Genomic DNA, 16592 nt, shown 5'->3' with positions numbered 1-16592 from the left:
CCCCCAGCATTTCTTCATGTAGATATACCCTGCTTGACAGTAGCAGCGTGGCATACTACTCATTGCTTTGCCCTCCACATCTCAGTTTGATTTTTAGCCTGTGTCATCACTTCATTATCACCCTCTCATTTTGAGGACTATGTGGCACCACATATGTTTGGACTGAGTAACATGAGGGAGGAGTGGATTATTTCTCATGGGAAATAACATTATATGCCATTTATTGAGTATTTCCTATGTTCTAGGTGTGAGTTGTTTTGTTTTGTTTTACATACTGCTCTATTTATTTTTTTTTTTCTTCACAAAACTGTATTGTCACCTTTTATACTGAAGTAATTAGAATGAGCCAGACTAGAGGATATGAGGGCATTCAAGACCAAGGAGACGGGGTGGGGAATGACCTGGAGATGTGGAAAAACATAAGGAGTGTGTGTGTCTTACAGAGAGGGACTTCCGGTAGCTTGGTATTTTGGAATGAAAAACAGAGCACCTCGCCCACCCGCTGCGGCTCAGTGGGTGAGCATCCTTCTGGGGACCAGTGGGGTCAGGGTTCAGTTCTCAGTCAGGGCACAAGGGCAGGTTTTGGGCTCAATCCTCAGTAGGGGGTGTGCAGGAAGCAGCTGATCAATGATTCTCTCTCATCACTGATGTTTCTATCTCTCCCTCTCCCTTACTCTCTGAAATCAATAAAAGCATATATTTTTTTAAAAGTGACTAAATTAGAAATGACCAAATTTAGAAAATAAAGAGGACCACAGGCAGCAGGAGACGAGGCTGGGAGGATCCCCAGGAGCCACCTCATGGTTGCCAGGGGCTTTGTGTGAAATGCTGCAGGGCTCGATTTCTGCCTTCAGCAACGGAGAAACCTTGGGGAGTTGTTTGTTTGGATGAACTACAAGTTTATGAATGGGTAATAGAATTTTTGTTAGTGGTACTCACATTTGTATGTATATCTGACTTGTAAAGAGAAAATATGTGAACTTGACATGATGTTGACGGCATCTATTATGCTCAGCCCAAATTGGAAGTGCAATTCTCCTCCTGATGTACCAGCTTTTCTAACAATGATTGAAATGAGCATTTTAAGTTAATTCCATTTTAATATATTTTCTATTTCTATAGCCTATAGATGATGAATTATAATATTCCAAGTAAATGTACTATAAGTGCTACTTGAAATATGAAACACTTTCATTGTCTGAACTTGTGACATACGTAAAAACTAAAGACAGTTTGATATCAACTCCTTGGCTAATCCCTGCCATATCTACTGGCAAAAGTCTGCTTGAGCAGAGCCCATGATTCCTGATTCTGAAGGCAAAAGGCTTTGGCTTAGAGACTTAATGGAAAATTTCAAAAGGCAAAAAGAATCTGTTGTTCCCCGGAATTGGCTTTCCCCAAGAGATCACTAGTGACCCAGATGGTTCTCAGCTGCCCGGTTCTGTTCCTCTTCCTCAGTCTTGAAGCCCCGCACTTCCCTCTGCTCTGTCTTCCTTTCGGCCTGAAAAGCTTCCCCCAGCATTTCTTCAGAATGGGTCTGTTGGTGACACGTTCTTTTCGTTTTTCTTCATCTAAGAATTCCCGTTGTCGTTCCTGAAGGATGTTTTCACAGGGATTCGGGCTGCCTGTTCCTTTTCTTTCAGCATTTTAGAATTGTTGCTCCACTTTCTTCTTCCACGGTCTCTGATGAGGAATGCTGTCATTTAAATACTCTCATATGCAATGTGTTGTTTTTCTCCAGCTACTTTAAATTTGTTCTTTATTTTTGATTTTCAGTGATTTGATTATGATGTAGGTGGGCTTGATTTTCCTTGGTTTATCCTGTGTGGGTTTGCTGAGTTTCTTGATTGTAAAAATGTATGTCCTTCACTAAATGTAGGATGTTTTCAGCCATTATGTCTTCAAATATATATATATATATATATATACATATATATATATATATATATATAAATAAATTTTTTTCTTCTCCTCTCTCCCCCTCCCCCAATCTTCCTCTTTTCTTTTTGGGACTCCGGTGACATGGCATAAGTGTTAGACCTTTTCATACTGTCCCACAAGTCCCTGAAGCTCTGGGGTTTTTGTTGTTGTTCAATCTGTTTTCTGTCACTTCTTCTGGTTGGATAATTTCTGTTAGTCTATCTTCAAATTCACTGACTGGCTTGTCTCCATTCTGCGAGTGATTATTTTTTTTTAATTTCAAATATAGTTTTCAATACTAAAATTTATATTTATATTAGTTTTTTGTAGTGTCTATTTCTTTGCTGAGAACTTCCGCCTTCTTTTCATGTCATGGGTGCTTGCTTTTATCATGGCACATAGTTATAAAAAGTATTTTAAAGGCTTTGGTAATAATCCCAACATTGGGGTTATTCTTGGTGTTAGTGCCTGTTGATTATCTTCCCCTGAATTGCTCATATCTCATTGATTCTTTTTATATTAGGAGATTTTATATTGTATTCTGAACATTTTGAGTATTATGCTGTGGGACTCTGGGTTCTGTTAAAATCCCCTGGAAAATGTTGGCTACAGGTGGTATCTCACCACTGGGTGGTGGTTCAGAGACTTGGCTGTGTGCCACACGTGAACTGTCGAGGGCTTAGCCTGGGACTTGGGCAGCTGTTTCTACCACGTTCCATTCTCAAAGTCTTTGCTGTGCTGCTGTGGGTCTGTCCCACACACGTGCAGCTTGAGGGTGAGCCTAGGACTTAGGTCAGTTCTGCACAGAATAGGGGATCTTTTCCAGCTCTCTACTGTTCAGTGTCTCCCCAAACCCCACCCTACTCTCTGGCTCCCAGCAGCACCTTTTCCTGGGCATCTGGCCAGAAAGATGCGTTCTCATTTTATATAAAAAGGAAAGTTCTAGCAACAAGTTACAGCACCCTGTGCGCTGTACGTTCTGCACTGCTGGGGCTGCCCTCAACAAGAGAGAGAGAAAAGGTAGCGAGGATCCCCTCCGTGGGCTTTGGCCCGCGGGTCCTTTCCCAGCTGCTCTGACAAAGAGAGGGTTTTCCTCAGAGTTTACATGCAGGAGCCTCCCCTGCACAGTGCAGCTCTGCGTACGTGCAGTCACCGGTGGTGGGGGCAGGGCGAGGGAAAACGGAGAGAAGGGGGTTCGAAACAGGAAATCCCCCCACTCTTGCGCTCACAGGGGCCCCTGTTTCTCGTCTTCTGGTTTGAAAGGCGGGGCTTTTCCTGGAGTTTTTGCAGCCACGCTGTCTGTGTGCTTCTGCCTGGGGCTGTCCTCAGGTCAGAGGGCGAACATAAACTCACCCCATTACGGATGTACTCGAGGCTGGCTGCCCTCCGGGTCACTGCCATAGCTCACTGTACGGAGCCCGCTTCTGCCCCGAGGGACGCTGGCTGCAGGAAGCAGGGAGCGCGGCTTCCGTGGGCTTATGCCATCTTGGCCTGCATCGCGAGTCTTCACCTTCCCCCTTCCCCCATCCACAACCCCCCCGCCCCCCAGGTTTATCCACTGGGAGATCTGATTGCAGCAGCTGTGTGAGGAGGAAGAGAGGGCGGGAGGGAGGGCGTCACAGCCGTCCAGGGAGTGACAGCACAGGTCTAAGGGCAACGCAGTAGAACAGTGAGAAACAGATGGGCTGAAAAAAAAATAAGTAAAATAAAACTGGTACCAGATTAGTCGTGAAGCGTGGAAGAGAGGCGAGGGTCAAGGACGCCTCCCCCGTTCCTGGCCAAGGTGGAGGTCATGGCCGAATTAGGAAGAGCAGGAAGGTCATTTAGGGAGGGAGGAGAATGAGCGTGGTTGAATTTAAAGGAATACTGTTTCTTGTGTATCAAAAATTCCCAATACCAAGAGACTGTGCTAAGTAAACAGGACAACTTCCTGGCACCAGCCTTCGCGAGGGAAATGGTAAAGGGCCGCTCCCGGCAGGGGACCTCTGTATGGCAGGCGGTGCCCAGGGCCTTTCTGCTCTGATGGGTCACACCACAAAGACGAGGTTTGATTCATCTCTGTGACCAGGACATAAACGGCCCCTGACTTCTCGGGGTGAAGTTCAGCTACGGAAACAGCCCAGGGCTGCTGCCTGCATCCTCCCCAGTTTTTACAGTGGGACAGTGTGGCAAGGGCCTGGATTCACTGCCCCTGAATCCTGATTCTTCTTCTCCCCCGCTTCTCTTCTCTACCCCCCCTACTCCATGGCTAAGAGTCCTGGGTTACTCTTGTTTGAGGAAGACAGTCAATCAGCAGAGGCCAACTGTGTCTGTAATGACATATTGGCAACACTCAGCACAAGTTCTCGGAACAGCAGGTGAAGCTGGGGGGCGGGTGGGGGGGGGAACATTGAGTGTGCCCCTAGAGCAGAGGTGGGAACCTTTTTTCTGCCAAGGGCCATTTGGATATTTTTAACACCCTGTGCCATACAAAATTAGCAACGGAAAAATTAGCCTGCTCTGTTTGGTCAAACATTCAATTAACTCACCCCTAATGCTGGGCCAGGACCAGACCAAATGATTTCATGGGTCATAGCGTGGCCCTCCCCTGTCCTCGAGGCAGCTCCCTAAAACGAGTAGCGTGTGCTCTTCGAAGTGCTGCCTAATGATAATGGGAGCACACTCACACTCTCACTCTCACAAATGCCCAGCATGTGTACAATACTTTACACATTTTCCAGAGTGCTTGTACAAGCTTTATTTGATGGGAGCGTCATAATATTCCAATCAGCTATTTTAATGCGGTGATTAAACGCCTGAACGCTGAACCAGAGGGCCTGGCTTGAAGCTGGCGCTGGCACTTTCTAGCCACATGAGCTTGGTCAAGTTCAAGAAGTAAAACCAGGATAACAGCAATATCTCTCCCATCAGGTGGCTGGGGGTGGTAGTGGACTAGAAAAACACCTAGACAGGGCCTGGCACAGAGAAGGGGCTTGGTACTGAAACGTTAGGTATTACGAGCTGTAGGCAGGTCTGATTAGCCCCTTGCTGTGGTGAGATGCGAAGGCTGAAGGTCAGCCGGCGCCTGATGGTGACTTTTCTGTCACAGCCGGTCTCCTGACTCCGGGTCCGTGTTTTCCCTGGAGCAGGAAGGAGGTGGGACGGGGCCCAGCAGGATGGCTGTGTGCAGATGGTGAGGAGGGAGGGAGGGAGGGCCTGCTAAACTGTGTTTAGATTAAGAACCCTTATAAATAGCACCTCACACAGGTCGAGGTAACTTTATCCCAGATGAGAAGTGGATAAATGCCAGTGATTTTGCAAATCGGTAGCTCCCAAGAGACTAGTATGTTGTTTAAAAAAAACACACAAAAAAACACCCAAAATACCTCTTCTCTCTCTCCAGTGAATTCGGCAGGAAGTTGGTAGGGTTTTTTTTGGAAGATATCTATCTGCCTGGCAGACATGGCTATTTAGTTAGTATAGCCAACTTTCCCTTGTTGCTAAATCCCTTACAACTGCATTTCAAAATCCAAATGTCCATATTTTAAGGGCTTGGTAAAATTAAAAATTCAAATACCATTCAAATATGCAGCATTTGGGCCAGAAGTGACTGAATTGACTGCTTAGTGTACTTGTATTAGCATATATGGCCAAGCTGTTGCTGTATCATATTACGTCCCAGCAAACAGCTTTCAGAAATCACAGTGCCGTAAAACGTCATGGTCCTCCCCAAAGAAGCCTTCCTGGACCACTCTAAAGCCTTTTATTTCTTTCTTTTTTTAAATATATTTTATTGATTTTTACAGAGAGGAAGGGAGAGAGATAGTTAGAAACATCAATGAGAGAGAAAAACATCGACCAGCTGCCTCCTGCACCCGCCCCACTGGGGATGTGCCCCCAACCAATGTACATGCCCTTGACCGGAATCGAACCTGGGACCCTCCAGTCCACAGACCGATGCTCTATCCACTGAGCCAAACCGGTTTTGGCCTTCCTTTATTTTTAAAATATGTTTTTATTGATTTCAGAGAGGAAGGGAGGAGAGAAAGATAGAAACATCAGTGATGAGAGAGAATCATTGTTGACTCCTTCATGCCCCACATATAACACTGGTGATAGAGCCCACAACCTGGGCATGTGCCTGACCAGGAATCGAACCGTGACCTGCTGGTTCATAGGTCAGCATTCAACCACTGAGCCATGCCTGTCAGGCTTTTCCCTTCTTTTAAAATGAAGATTTACTCAGACATAGAAATTGTGACCATTTTGTTCCAAGTTTCCAACTGAAGCTACACCACACACACACACACACACACACACACACGAGCTGGAACCTTTTTAATGATAAAGAAATGGGTTTTAATCCCAAAAGATTATGTCCTTTTTCCCTGTGGCTACCTCAGACTAAGAGAAAAGTAAAAGAATCAAAAGCTATGGAGTTTAATTTCTCTTGCCTCAAAGAAATAGTAGACACTTTATATAAATGAAATCAAGCTTGAAACCACTAAGACCTTTACTTTATCCCTTCAATTAAATGTATTGGCTATTTGTGTAACTCTGTTTTATATGTGTAGCAATTAAGATGGCAAATTACATGGCTCTAGTAAATGGAAACAGTGGGGGATGCAATGGAAAGCACAAGGAACTGAATTCTGGTAATTAGCCTTATAATACAAGGCTAATATGCAAATAGACTGAATAGTGGAACAGCCAAACAACCGCATAACCAGTTGCTATGACATGCACTGGCCACCAGGGGAGGGCACACAGAACATGGCGGGCATTGGCTGTGGCAAGATGGTGGAGCAGGTGAACAGGGGCATCAGACAAAGGCGGGGCACTGGTCATTGTCATTGGGGCGAGTCTCTGGTGGTTACTGAAAATTCTTTGCTCCCGCATGCCACAGTCCTGCCTGGTGCTTGCACCTGCTGCCAATGCTGGCCCCACTCACACCCACTACCAGCGCCCAGCGCCAACCCCGATAACTAGGCACTGTTAGTGGGTACAAGAGGTGGCTGCCAGCCCTGATTGCCCCTCAGGGCTTCTCCACCTCCCCCTGCTCCTGAGGGGCAATCGGGGCTGGCAGCCACCTCTCGCACCTGCCTGCCCCAATCACTCTGTACCAGTTGGTGCGAGTGGGGCTGGCGCTGTTAGCATGTGAGAGCGGTGGTGGTGGGAGCAAGGCTTCCACCAGACAGGTGACTGGGCCGCAGCAGGAGGGGTCAGGCGGGGGCACGGGGGATGGACCAAGAATCCCCCTGTGCCCACCACAGCTCACAGCCCTTTCAAGGTGCACTAATTCATGCCATTGGACCCCTAGTTTATAATGATTGCCCACGAGAGCCCCTAAAGTCAGGGTGATTTGTGTTCAAAGCTACCCCACCTTCTGGTACATGTATCAGACTTCACCTCACTGAGGCTTAGTTTCCTCACCTATTGTATGAGGATAAAACAGTGTTTACTACAAAATTGTTGGGAAAAATGAGATAACTCACATACAGTGTCTCATATAGTGTCTCATATAGTGTCTAGCATGTAGTAATTGCTCTATAAACGGTATCTGTGGTTAATATCCAACTCACTTCGGGGTGATCTTGGGCAAGTCGGTAATTCTTTGACTCTTGGCTTCACTATTTGTAAAACAAGAACTTTGTACCCTACTCGCTTCTGGATGGTATTGTGAGGATCAGATGAGATTACGTCTTTTTTAAAAACTTTTAAAAGTAAGTGTTTAATAAACCAGTTGGGAGATCAGAGCCATGCGGAGCCTAACACCGTTAGGAAACATTAAGGGGCAACGTGTAATCAAGCGCTGGCCTGTTAGGATCCATAGGTTCCGAGGAGTACAGAGGCAGGCAGTCGGGGAAAGGAAGGAGTATTGATTGTGCCCTCCTGTTGGGGGGCAGTCCATACAGAGTGAGCCTTGAAGGAGAGACGGGATGTGGTTGGCTAACCTTTGCTGTGGGTCTGTCTCCTCTGTGGTTCCAGGCCGAGCTCATTGGAAGCCTCACCCACAAGCTGGAGACCCTGCAGGAAGCCAAGCGGAGCCTGCTGATGGACATCAAGCTCAACAACGCCCTGGGAGAGGAGGTGGAGGCCTTGATCAGCCAGCTCTGCAAGCCCAACGAGTTTGACAAGTACAAGATGTTCATCGGGGACCTGGACAAGGTGGTCAGCCTGCTGCTCTCCCTCTCGGGGCGCCTGGCCCGCGTGGAGAACGTGCTCAGCGGCCTTGGTGACGACGCCAGTAAAGAAGAGAGGGTACGTGGCCTAGACATGCTGTTCAGCAATGCGGTGGGTGCTTCTCCTTTTCCGCGTCCTGCACGGAAAGGGAGAAGGACAGGTTCCTGAGTGGAGGAGCTAGGGATTAAGAAATAATAAAAGAGCCAAAACCGGTTTGGCTCCGTGGATAGAGCGTCGGCCTGCGGACTGAAAGGTCCCAGGTTCGATTCCAGTCAAGGGCATGTATCTTGGTTGCGGGCACATCCCCAGTAGGAGGTGTGCAAGAGGCAGCTGATCGATGATTCTCATCGATGTTTCTAGCTTTCTATCCCTCTCTCTTCCTCTCTGTAAAAAATCAATAAAATATATTTTAAAAAAAAGAAAAGAAAAGAAAAGAAAGGAAGAAAGAAAGAGACCTAGGACTCAGCTGACATTAATTTAAAGGTCATCCGTGTGCATTCTCAGTGTTCCTGCTGAGCCCATGGACACAGAGAAGTACAGTAAGACACGATCCCTTCCCTCGGGAAGATGACAGTCTATTTGGGGCGGGAGAAAGTCCAGAGTATAGATAAGCAGGAAATGGAGGAGGCATGTTCCATGCCAAGAGGCAAAGCTGATACTGCGGGCTCAGGGAGCACTTAGGAACGTGAAAACCCAGGTACCAGAGTTTCTTTCCTTCCTTCCTAATGGGGGCTGACCTTAGAGAAAGGCAGAGGGGCAAGGGAACTCTGGGGGATGCGGGGAGGGCGCAGGAACATGAGCGTAAGCCCCAGGGAATCTGTAGTTCACCTGGAGGCTCCAAGCCCTCGGTGAGGATGCACCCCAGTGTCTCCACCACACCCCTTCCTGGAAGGAAGAGGACAGGTGCTGACAGTGGTGCTGATCCTGGATCAACTTCAAGGGCTTCCTCCGTGAGGCGCTGTGGGCTTACACACTCTTTGTGCCGACTCCTGGAGTCCTCACAACAGACCAGTGAGGGAGTGGCAGAGCCAGGGCCGGAGGAGTCCTGCTGCAGACCCCAGGTCTTATTCACCTCATTGGACTTATTCCATTGCTACAGAGCATTCTTCATCTGCTCATCCGTGCAGCACATGTCTGCTGGGCGTCCAGTGTGTGCCACTCACTGCTCTGGGCACTCGGGATATATCTTGGAACAAAACAGACCCCTGCTCTCAGGGAACTAATTTATCAAGGGAAGTCAGACAATAAACATAGCTATAATTGTATAACGCAAGGTGGTAAGTGCTCCAGCCATCAGGATGCTCCCTTGCACTCTGCTCCTTCTATCTACAGCTCTCTCTGTCTTTTAATGCTATCAGGGATTTCCTAATTATTTCTCCTAATGTGTGTGTGTGTGTGTGTGTGTGTGTGTGTGTGTGTGTGTTTATTTATATTTTATTAAAAGGAAAGATGTCTTTTTTCCAAATAGATTTTAAAGAGATTAGAAAAAGTCCAGAAGGTAAGCATTTGGGAATGTGACTGCGTATCTAGAAACTTTCTGCAGCTCCACCTGCAGTGGGTGCCCTCCTCCTGGAAGTGTGCTGAGCCCGAACTGCCTCTGCTGGGAATTGTCTAATATTATAGGATCTACCTCAGAAGGCTTTCCTTTCCTCCCTCCTCCCACTCAGCAAACAGCGAACGAGAACCCGTACTGTGTCAGGTGCTGTGTGTGCTAGGCATGGACACTGGCTACCACACAGGCCCCGCCCTGCAGGAACTCACCATGGAGTGAGGAAAACCAGAATGGAAGCAGCAAATGGGTCCAGTATGCTGCAGCACAGCAATCAAGTCAGAGCCCAGAAACACTTCTCAGCGGGTGGGGTGAGGTGGGAATTGACTTCACCCAAGTGATGCTTAATAGTCTAGCACCGTGGTCAGCAAACTGCGGCTTGCAAGCCACATGCGGCTCTTTGGCCTCTTGAGTGTGGCTCTTCCACAAAATACCACAGCCTGGGTGAGTCAATTTTGAAGAAGTGACGTTAGAAGAAGTTTTAAAAATTTGGCTCTCAAAAGAAATTTCAATCATTGTACTGTTGATATTTGGTTCTGTTGACTAATGAGTTTGCCAACCACTAGTCTTCTAGGATTCCATATTTGTAGGTAGAGTAAGAATGGAAAGGCCTCATGAGTGAGAAGGAATATCATAGACCAAGTAAAGAAAGGCCATGGCATCTTCCAAAACTGATTTGCATATGGTTATGTCTAGAACATAAAGTGATAACTTGGTTCATTTTTTTGAAACAGTAAATTATTCTTGAAAATAGAAAAGTCTATAGTCGGGGATTAGACAGGAAGTAGATCCCCATTTTTTTTTTTTTTTTTTGATAGCTCAATTTAAAGGGGTATTCAGAACACCAAAGAAATCAAACAATTCAATTTCAAAAATGAGTATAGGACCTGAATAGACATTTCTCCAAAGAGAGCATATAGATAGGCAATAGACATATGAAAAGATGCTCAACATCACTAATCATCAGAGAAATGCAAATTAAAACTACAATGAGATATATCATCAATATGGCGAGGATGTGTAGAAAAGGGAAACTTTGTACATTTTTGTGGGACTGTAAATTGATGCAGCCACTATAGAAAATAATATGTAGGTTCCTAAAGAAATTAAAAATAGAACTACATATGACCCAGCCATTCCACTGTGTGTTTATCCAAAGAAATCCAAAACACAATTCAAAAGAAATATGCACTTCTATCTTCATTGCAGCATTATTTACAATCGCCAAGATATAGAAATAACCTAAGAGTCCACCAAAAGACAACTGAATAAAGTAGATGTACATGTTAAAATAGATGTTATTATATTCTAACACACAATAGCCCTTAGAAGGAAGAAAATCTTGCCATCTGTGACAACATGGATGGACTAGAGGGTATTCTGCCAAGTGAAGTAAGTCAGAGAAAGACAAATACCCCATGGTTTTACTTAATATGTGGAATCTAATAAAATAAATAAATAACAAAAAAAGAACATCATTGAAGGTCTGGGAAAGATTAATGGCAGCCAAGAAGAGATAATGAAGTTCCCTAGCCCCTAGAGCCAGCTTCAGAGGGGAAGCCATTTCTGCCTCTAGACCTGGAGGAGCAACAGGAAGGGGTCCTCATCAGAACTATAGCTGTGGCTGTCCTCCAGCACTGAGGCTTTGGGGAAAGAATGCATCCACAGCCACCTGGCAGAGACAGAGCCAGGGATAAATATCCCCCTCCCCCTGCTTCCGTCCTATAGTCTCCCCATGACTCCTGTTGGCCAAACCCAGAAGGCAAGGGAGCCCAGTTGATGCAGCCACAGAGCAGCACTGAGGAGTGTGGGTCAGGGGTAGGCAGTATCCAGTGCAGACAATAGTTACACGGACCTTATGTGTCATGCTGTGGGCTTTGGACTCTTCAACCTATTGGCCAGGAAGAGCTATAAACTAATTTTACGACTTACTCAGCCTGGGAGGGGTTAAAATGATGCTTACAGCTGGAAGCCTTATTGTAATAGTTTAGCAAGAAGGCTCCAGGCCATTAATTTGGGCAGTGGTAATGGGGTTAGAGAATGAGTTTGAATTAGCAGGTGTGTTACAAGAGGGCGGGTATAATGGGAAGGTAATTGCCAGTTTGCCGTTGCACAATTCGGGTGGGTGCTGCAGATTTCTGAGATAGGAATACTGGAGCAGATCTCAGTTCGGGGGAGAGAAGCTGTTCTACAATCGAATTCAACTCAACACTAAATGCACAATTACACTCTCAGATACAAATAAGTGCTTGCTCACCTGCGAAATACTACGTCAATATCAGCCTTTGTTAAGAAACTGAAACTACCAATAGGAATGAGAAATGGAGTACTACGTGGTTCACTAAGTGCCAGATTCAGGATAATAGCAAAGAGGGGCAGGAAGGGAAGATGGGGACCTGGATAAGTATGTGTAAGGCTTCAACTGAATCTAACTTTTTTTAAAATTATTTTTTTTATTTAAAAAAATGCAGTGAGTTATTATAGATAGCTTAAATTTTCAAAAACTACACAGTATATCTATTCTCAAAGTTCTGTGTGGGAATTTGGAGGCTGGCCAGGGGTAAATTATGTCCAATGAGACAACGCTAGGCCAGTACTATGATCTTTGGCTGCATGATGTTTGTGTGGATAGTAAGATCTGAATGCAAAGCACAGACAGACACGGCTATCAGACACATGAAAACTATGCACACATTACATCAGCCATTAACTTTTTAATCGGAAGCAAATGTGAAAAGTGTTCATGGTGAGATTTGGCACTGTTCATGTACACAGGTATTACATCACTCTGTGAATTTCTGGTGTTTAAAATATTTAATGGGGTTTTTTTTGTTTGTTTTTAAGGTGAGGAAGAGGTTTTCTCTTAACTTACATCTCTACAGTATTTTGAAAGGTGTCTTCATTCAAAATTGGGGAGGAGGATTTTTAGGTCTGTTTTTCTTTTCTTTTTCTTTTTAAATATATTTTATTGATTTTGTACAGAGAGGGAGAGAGATGGAGAGTTAGAAACACCGATGAGAGTCATTGATCAGCTGCCTCTTGCACACCCCCTACTGGGGATATGTCCGCAACCAAGGCACATGCCCTTGACCGGAATCGAACCCGGGACCCCTCAGTCCCCAAGCCGACGCTCTAGCCATTGAGCCAAGCCGGTCTCGGCTAGGTGTGTTTTTCTGATTAGGTGAAAATGGAAATATTTGTAAGATTAATCTATAATTTTGCACTTTTCCCCCTAGACACACTTATGTTAAAATAGGCTAGTTTGAGGAAAATTAGGACAAAGACACAGAAGCCTTTCATAACCCTACATAAGCTAATTTGTATTGAAGTATATATTTAAATAATCTGTTTCTTAATTTTCATTTTAATGTTTTTTAATCACTTTGGCCTGAAAAGTCTGAATGGTTAATTATACATTTGTTTTTAATTATATGTCAGCATGATGAGTAAAAGCACATACACATTAAAATGTCTCATAACGTACATTAGCCCGAAAGATAGCATTTACCTTACTATTCTGTTTGTATAAGAAACTCCCAGAATATGAAACTGCCATTATTATTAAATAGAATTTCTATCATGCTAGGTTCAGAAGAGTGAAAGATACCTAGAACATGGAAACTGATTTCTTTAAAGGTGAACAGTGGGATGTTCTCATTGTTGACTATGGATTGGGACAGAGGATCTCAAACTTTAGCCGCAAAAGAATCACCCAGAAGGCTTGTTGAACCACATGCTTCTAGGCCCCACCCCCAGGAGGTGAAACGGGACCTGGAAATGTGCATTTCTAACAGGTTCCCAGGTTAGCTGCTGCTGGTCCACACGTGGAAAACCTCTACCAACAGGAATACTTGCTGTTTGGCCTTTTTTCAATTTTTTTATTCTTGTAAACTACACAGAAAACTTGCCATCTTAACCATTTTAAAAGTACCTAATTCAGTAACATTCAATACATTCATATTGTCGTGCATCCATTTCCAGAACTCTTTCAGCTTGCAAAACACACTCTGTACTCGTTAATCCATAATTCCCCATTTCCTCACCTCCCAGCCCCTGGCAACCATCATTCTACTTTTTTGTCTCCATGATTTTCACTCTCCTAAGAACCTCGTGTAAGTGTGCTTTTAAGTAAACGAGCCTAAAGTCAAGTCAGCACCCCAGCCAATTGAAGGCAATCCCTCTCAAAGCTGCCACGTGGCTGTACAAGTTAGAGAAGCACGGGCATCCAATCGAAGGGCACTAAGCTGGTTTTCAAAAACATTAAATCTCCTTAATTTAGAGTGATCCCTTAGAGCACATGTGTCAAACACAAGGCCCGCGGGCCAAATCCGTCCCGCCAGGCCTTGCAATGTGGCCCGCACCACGCTGTCATCACTGCACTCTGCTGCGTTTCCATCACAATGACAGTTTATGACTGTTCAGTAAACCATTCGGCCCGCGATTTAGGCTGGATTTTAGATTTTGGCCCCTTGTCTGATTGAGTTCGACACCCCTACCTTAGAGAGAAGCCTGCACAGTTTGCAGCCCTGTGGACGGGTGTCTCTGTGGGCAGGGTGGCTCTTTCCCTCTGTCCCCGTGCCCTTAGCTCACCTGCTCGTTTTCGCCGGCAGAGCTCTCTCAACGAGAAGAGGAAGGTCCTGGCGGGGCAGCACGAGGATGCCCGGGAGCTCAAGGAGAACCTGGACCGCAGGGAGCGGGTGGTGCTGGACATCCTGGCCAACTACCTCTCCGAGGAGCAGCTCCAGGACTACCAGCATTTTGTGAAAATGAAGTCCACACTCCTCATCGAGCAGCGGAAGCTGGACGACAAGATCAAGCTGGGCCAGGAGCAGGTCAGGTGCCTGCTGGAGAGCCTCCCCTCGGACTTCGTCCCCCAGGCGGGCGCCCTGGCGCTGCCCCCGGACCTCACACGTGAAGTGACTCCTCCCGGGGGATGTGCTCCCGGTGGTGGTCTCCCACCGGTGACCTCTCCCCTCTAACCTCTTCTACCACACCCACCCGGAAGATCACCCTCTCTTTCAACACTATTTAATCTGAAAAAATGTCTCCGTACAAACCACTGTTTAAATTCTATGGGTTTTGGGGGCGGTATTTTCTGGATAAAAAGGAAAAGATTCTATCCAGGAAAAAAGCCTGTATTTTCCTTCTCACCCTTCATGATTGACCTGAGAGCTTGAATGCCGCTGGGAACTTAGCCCTTTTGTTATTACTTTGTAATAGAAGGAAAATTAATGACACTGTGAGAACTGATCGGAGGGTGTTTGGCTGATTTCGTTTCCCACAGGCTTAGGCAAACGGGGACCGGTGTGTTTCGCCCTCAGGAACGTGCCCACCGTGGCCTGCCTCAGTGTGGGCCGTGCCTCCTGACGACAGGTACAAGGACTCCTTAGTGAAGGGTCTGCAGCATAAAGCCTTAAAGAAACACACACACACACACAGCAGAAATTTGTAAAGCCTTGGACGTTGTTATTTATATATTTTTAAGAAATGAAAAGGATCATTATGTTTGTGTGCTAACCACTCATTCGATTCTGTTTTGTGGTGGACGTAGACAATGACGTTGTTGGAGCGTTGTATTTTGTGGAAACCTTAATGAAATGAGGAATTCCAAAGACAGTCCTGTGGAGTGTGGAGACTTGTTTTTTCTTAAACTCTTGACCTGTCCGCTTTACTTTTACAAATACGAGTACACACACACACACACACACACACACACACACACACCCTGTGCTTGTGTTAAACCGAGTCCTGGGGAACCCCGTTCCGCCTGCTGCAGGGGCACACACCTCCAGGAAGGCAGTTTCAGGCAGGAAGGTCACCGCCAAACTCGAAGATTAGGAAGTTTGGGTCAACCAGCCCCTGAGAATCAGTGCCTTTCTGTTGACTTAAGGAGGGAGGGCCTGTGGGGCTTAAATGAGGAGAAACCAGCCCGGGACACCCCACTCCCTGTCCCTTGTATTCCACTGTCAATATCTGATCCCAAATAACTTCTGATTTTTAAAGTTAGGTCACATTTGTTCCTAATATAAACTCAATTTCTAATTTGTATTTTACACAAACATCTTTTACTAAGATGTTTAGGGGGGGCGGGGGGTGGATTCCCTGGAGACCAAGGAAAATATTCGCTTTTTATTCTTATGTGGTTCCAAATTTATTCCTCTATAGTTTAATTCTCCACAATACTATTGATTTTATTCTGTTAGGTCGGAATTTTTTTTTTTTTTTTCATTGTTAGAACAGCATGAGTTTTATTCATCTTACAGTGGGCAAGAAAAAGTAAAAGCTTCAGCCAGAAATGACCCCTCCATCTCCAGGAATACGTAGATCAGGAGGATGTGAAGGGCCATTCTACCAGTATACAGAAACAGTCTATTGGAGGCAAGGTACTCAGGGCTGCCTTAACTCTGAGATGGAGCATGGGATAAAATGATTTAAAAAAAACAAAAAACAAAAAAACCATGTTGGTATCAGAAAGAGACATAGGAAGTCTTATTATTATTTCTAAATAAACCTCCCTCTTATGGAAGTTCATTCAGACATTGCATCATGGTTTCCCAAAGTGCAGGCAAGATATTCCGTATCAGAATCACAGAATGCATGTTAGCATGCCAGCTTCTGGGACACGACCCAACAGGCTGGGAATCTGTGTCTTCACAGTTGAAAACCACTGAGACCAGTCATTTGTTCAGTTTCCATTGTTAGGATCACAATAAGATGAACATGAAGTATGTGCTAATCCAGAATTCAAAGCCCTGTCAGGTTTGCTCTCGTTAACTACATTAATATGAGTTATTATTGTTCCCACTACTTTCATATAATCCCCCAAGATGGTGTTAGGGGTTATTTCCACTGCTCAGTCCTAGATCTGTTGTAAACTTAAGCAAGCTTGTCGGAAAACGACCATTGCCCCCACTAGCAGAGCGTTGTGGAAGCTCTGAGAGGTCAGAGCCACCCACTCACT

General features: G+C 45.4%; 1 protein-coding gene, 1 long non-coding RNA gene and 1 other non-coding gene across 3 annotated transcripts in view; 1 reads left to right on the top strand and 2 right to left on the bottom strand.

Moving 5' to 3' along the window:
* SHROOM3 (shroom family member 3) overlaps nucleotides 1-15282 on the top strand; it is a 200887-nt gene extending 185605 nt beyond the window's left edge. Inside the window, exons 9-10 of the mRNA XM_036413082.2 lie at nucleotides 7888-8160; nucleotides 14242-15282. Coding sequence (XP_036268975.2) covers nucleotides 7888-8160; nucleotides 14242-14610 — 642 coding nt within the window. The 3' untranslated portion in view covers nucleotides 14611-15282. The remainder of the gene's footprint in view (nucleotides 1-7887; nucleotides 8161-14241) is intronic.
* LOC118710381 lies at nucleotides 12161-12332 on the bottom strand. The gene has a single exon (XR_004985394.1). It is a non-coding gene; the product is annotated as a small nucleolar RNA SNORA23 (small nucleolar RNA).
* Nucleotides 15283-15828: 546 nt separating the features above from the next.
* On the bottom strand, nucleotides 15829-16229 carry LOC123652174. Its single transcript, XR_006741340.1, has 2 exons — nucleotides 16143-16229; nucleotides 15829-16028 (listed from the first exon to the last, which is right to left on the bottom strand). It is a non-coding gene; the product is annotated as an uncharacterized LOC123652174 (long non-coding RNA).
* Between the last annotated feature and the right edge of the window lie 363 nt (nucleotides 16230-16592).

The sequence above is a fragment of the Pipistrellus kuhlii genome, unplaced genomic scaffold, assembly GCF_014108245.1.
Source record: "Pipistrellus kuhlii isolate mPipKuh1 unplaced genomic scaffold, mPipKuh1.p scaffold_m20_p_1, whole genome shotgun sequence".
NCBI lineage: Eukaryota > Metazoa > Chordata > Mammalia > Chiroptera > Vespertilionidae > Pipistrellus > Pipistrellus kuhlii.
The sequence above is the reverse complement of the archived record's forward strand: the minus strand, read 5'-3'. Positions and strand labels throughout refer to the sequence as shown.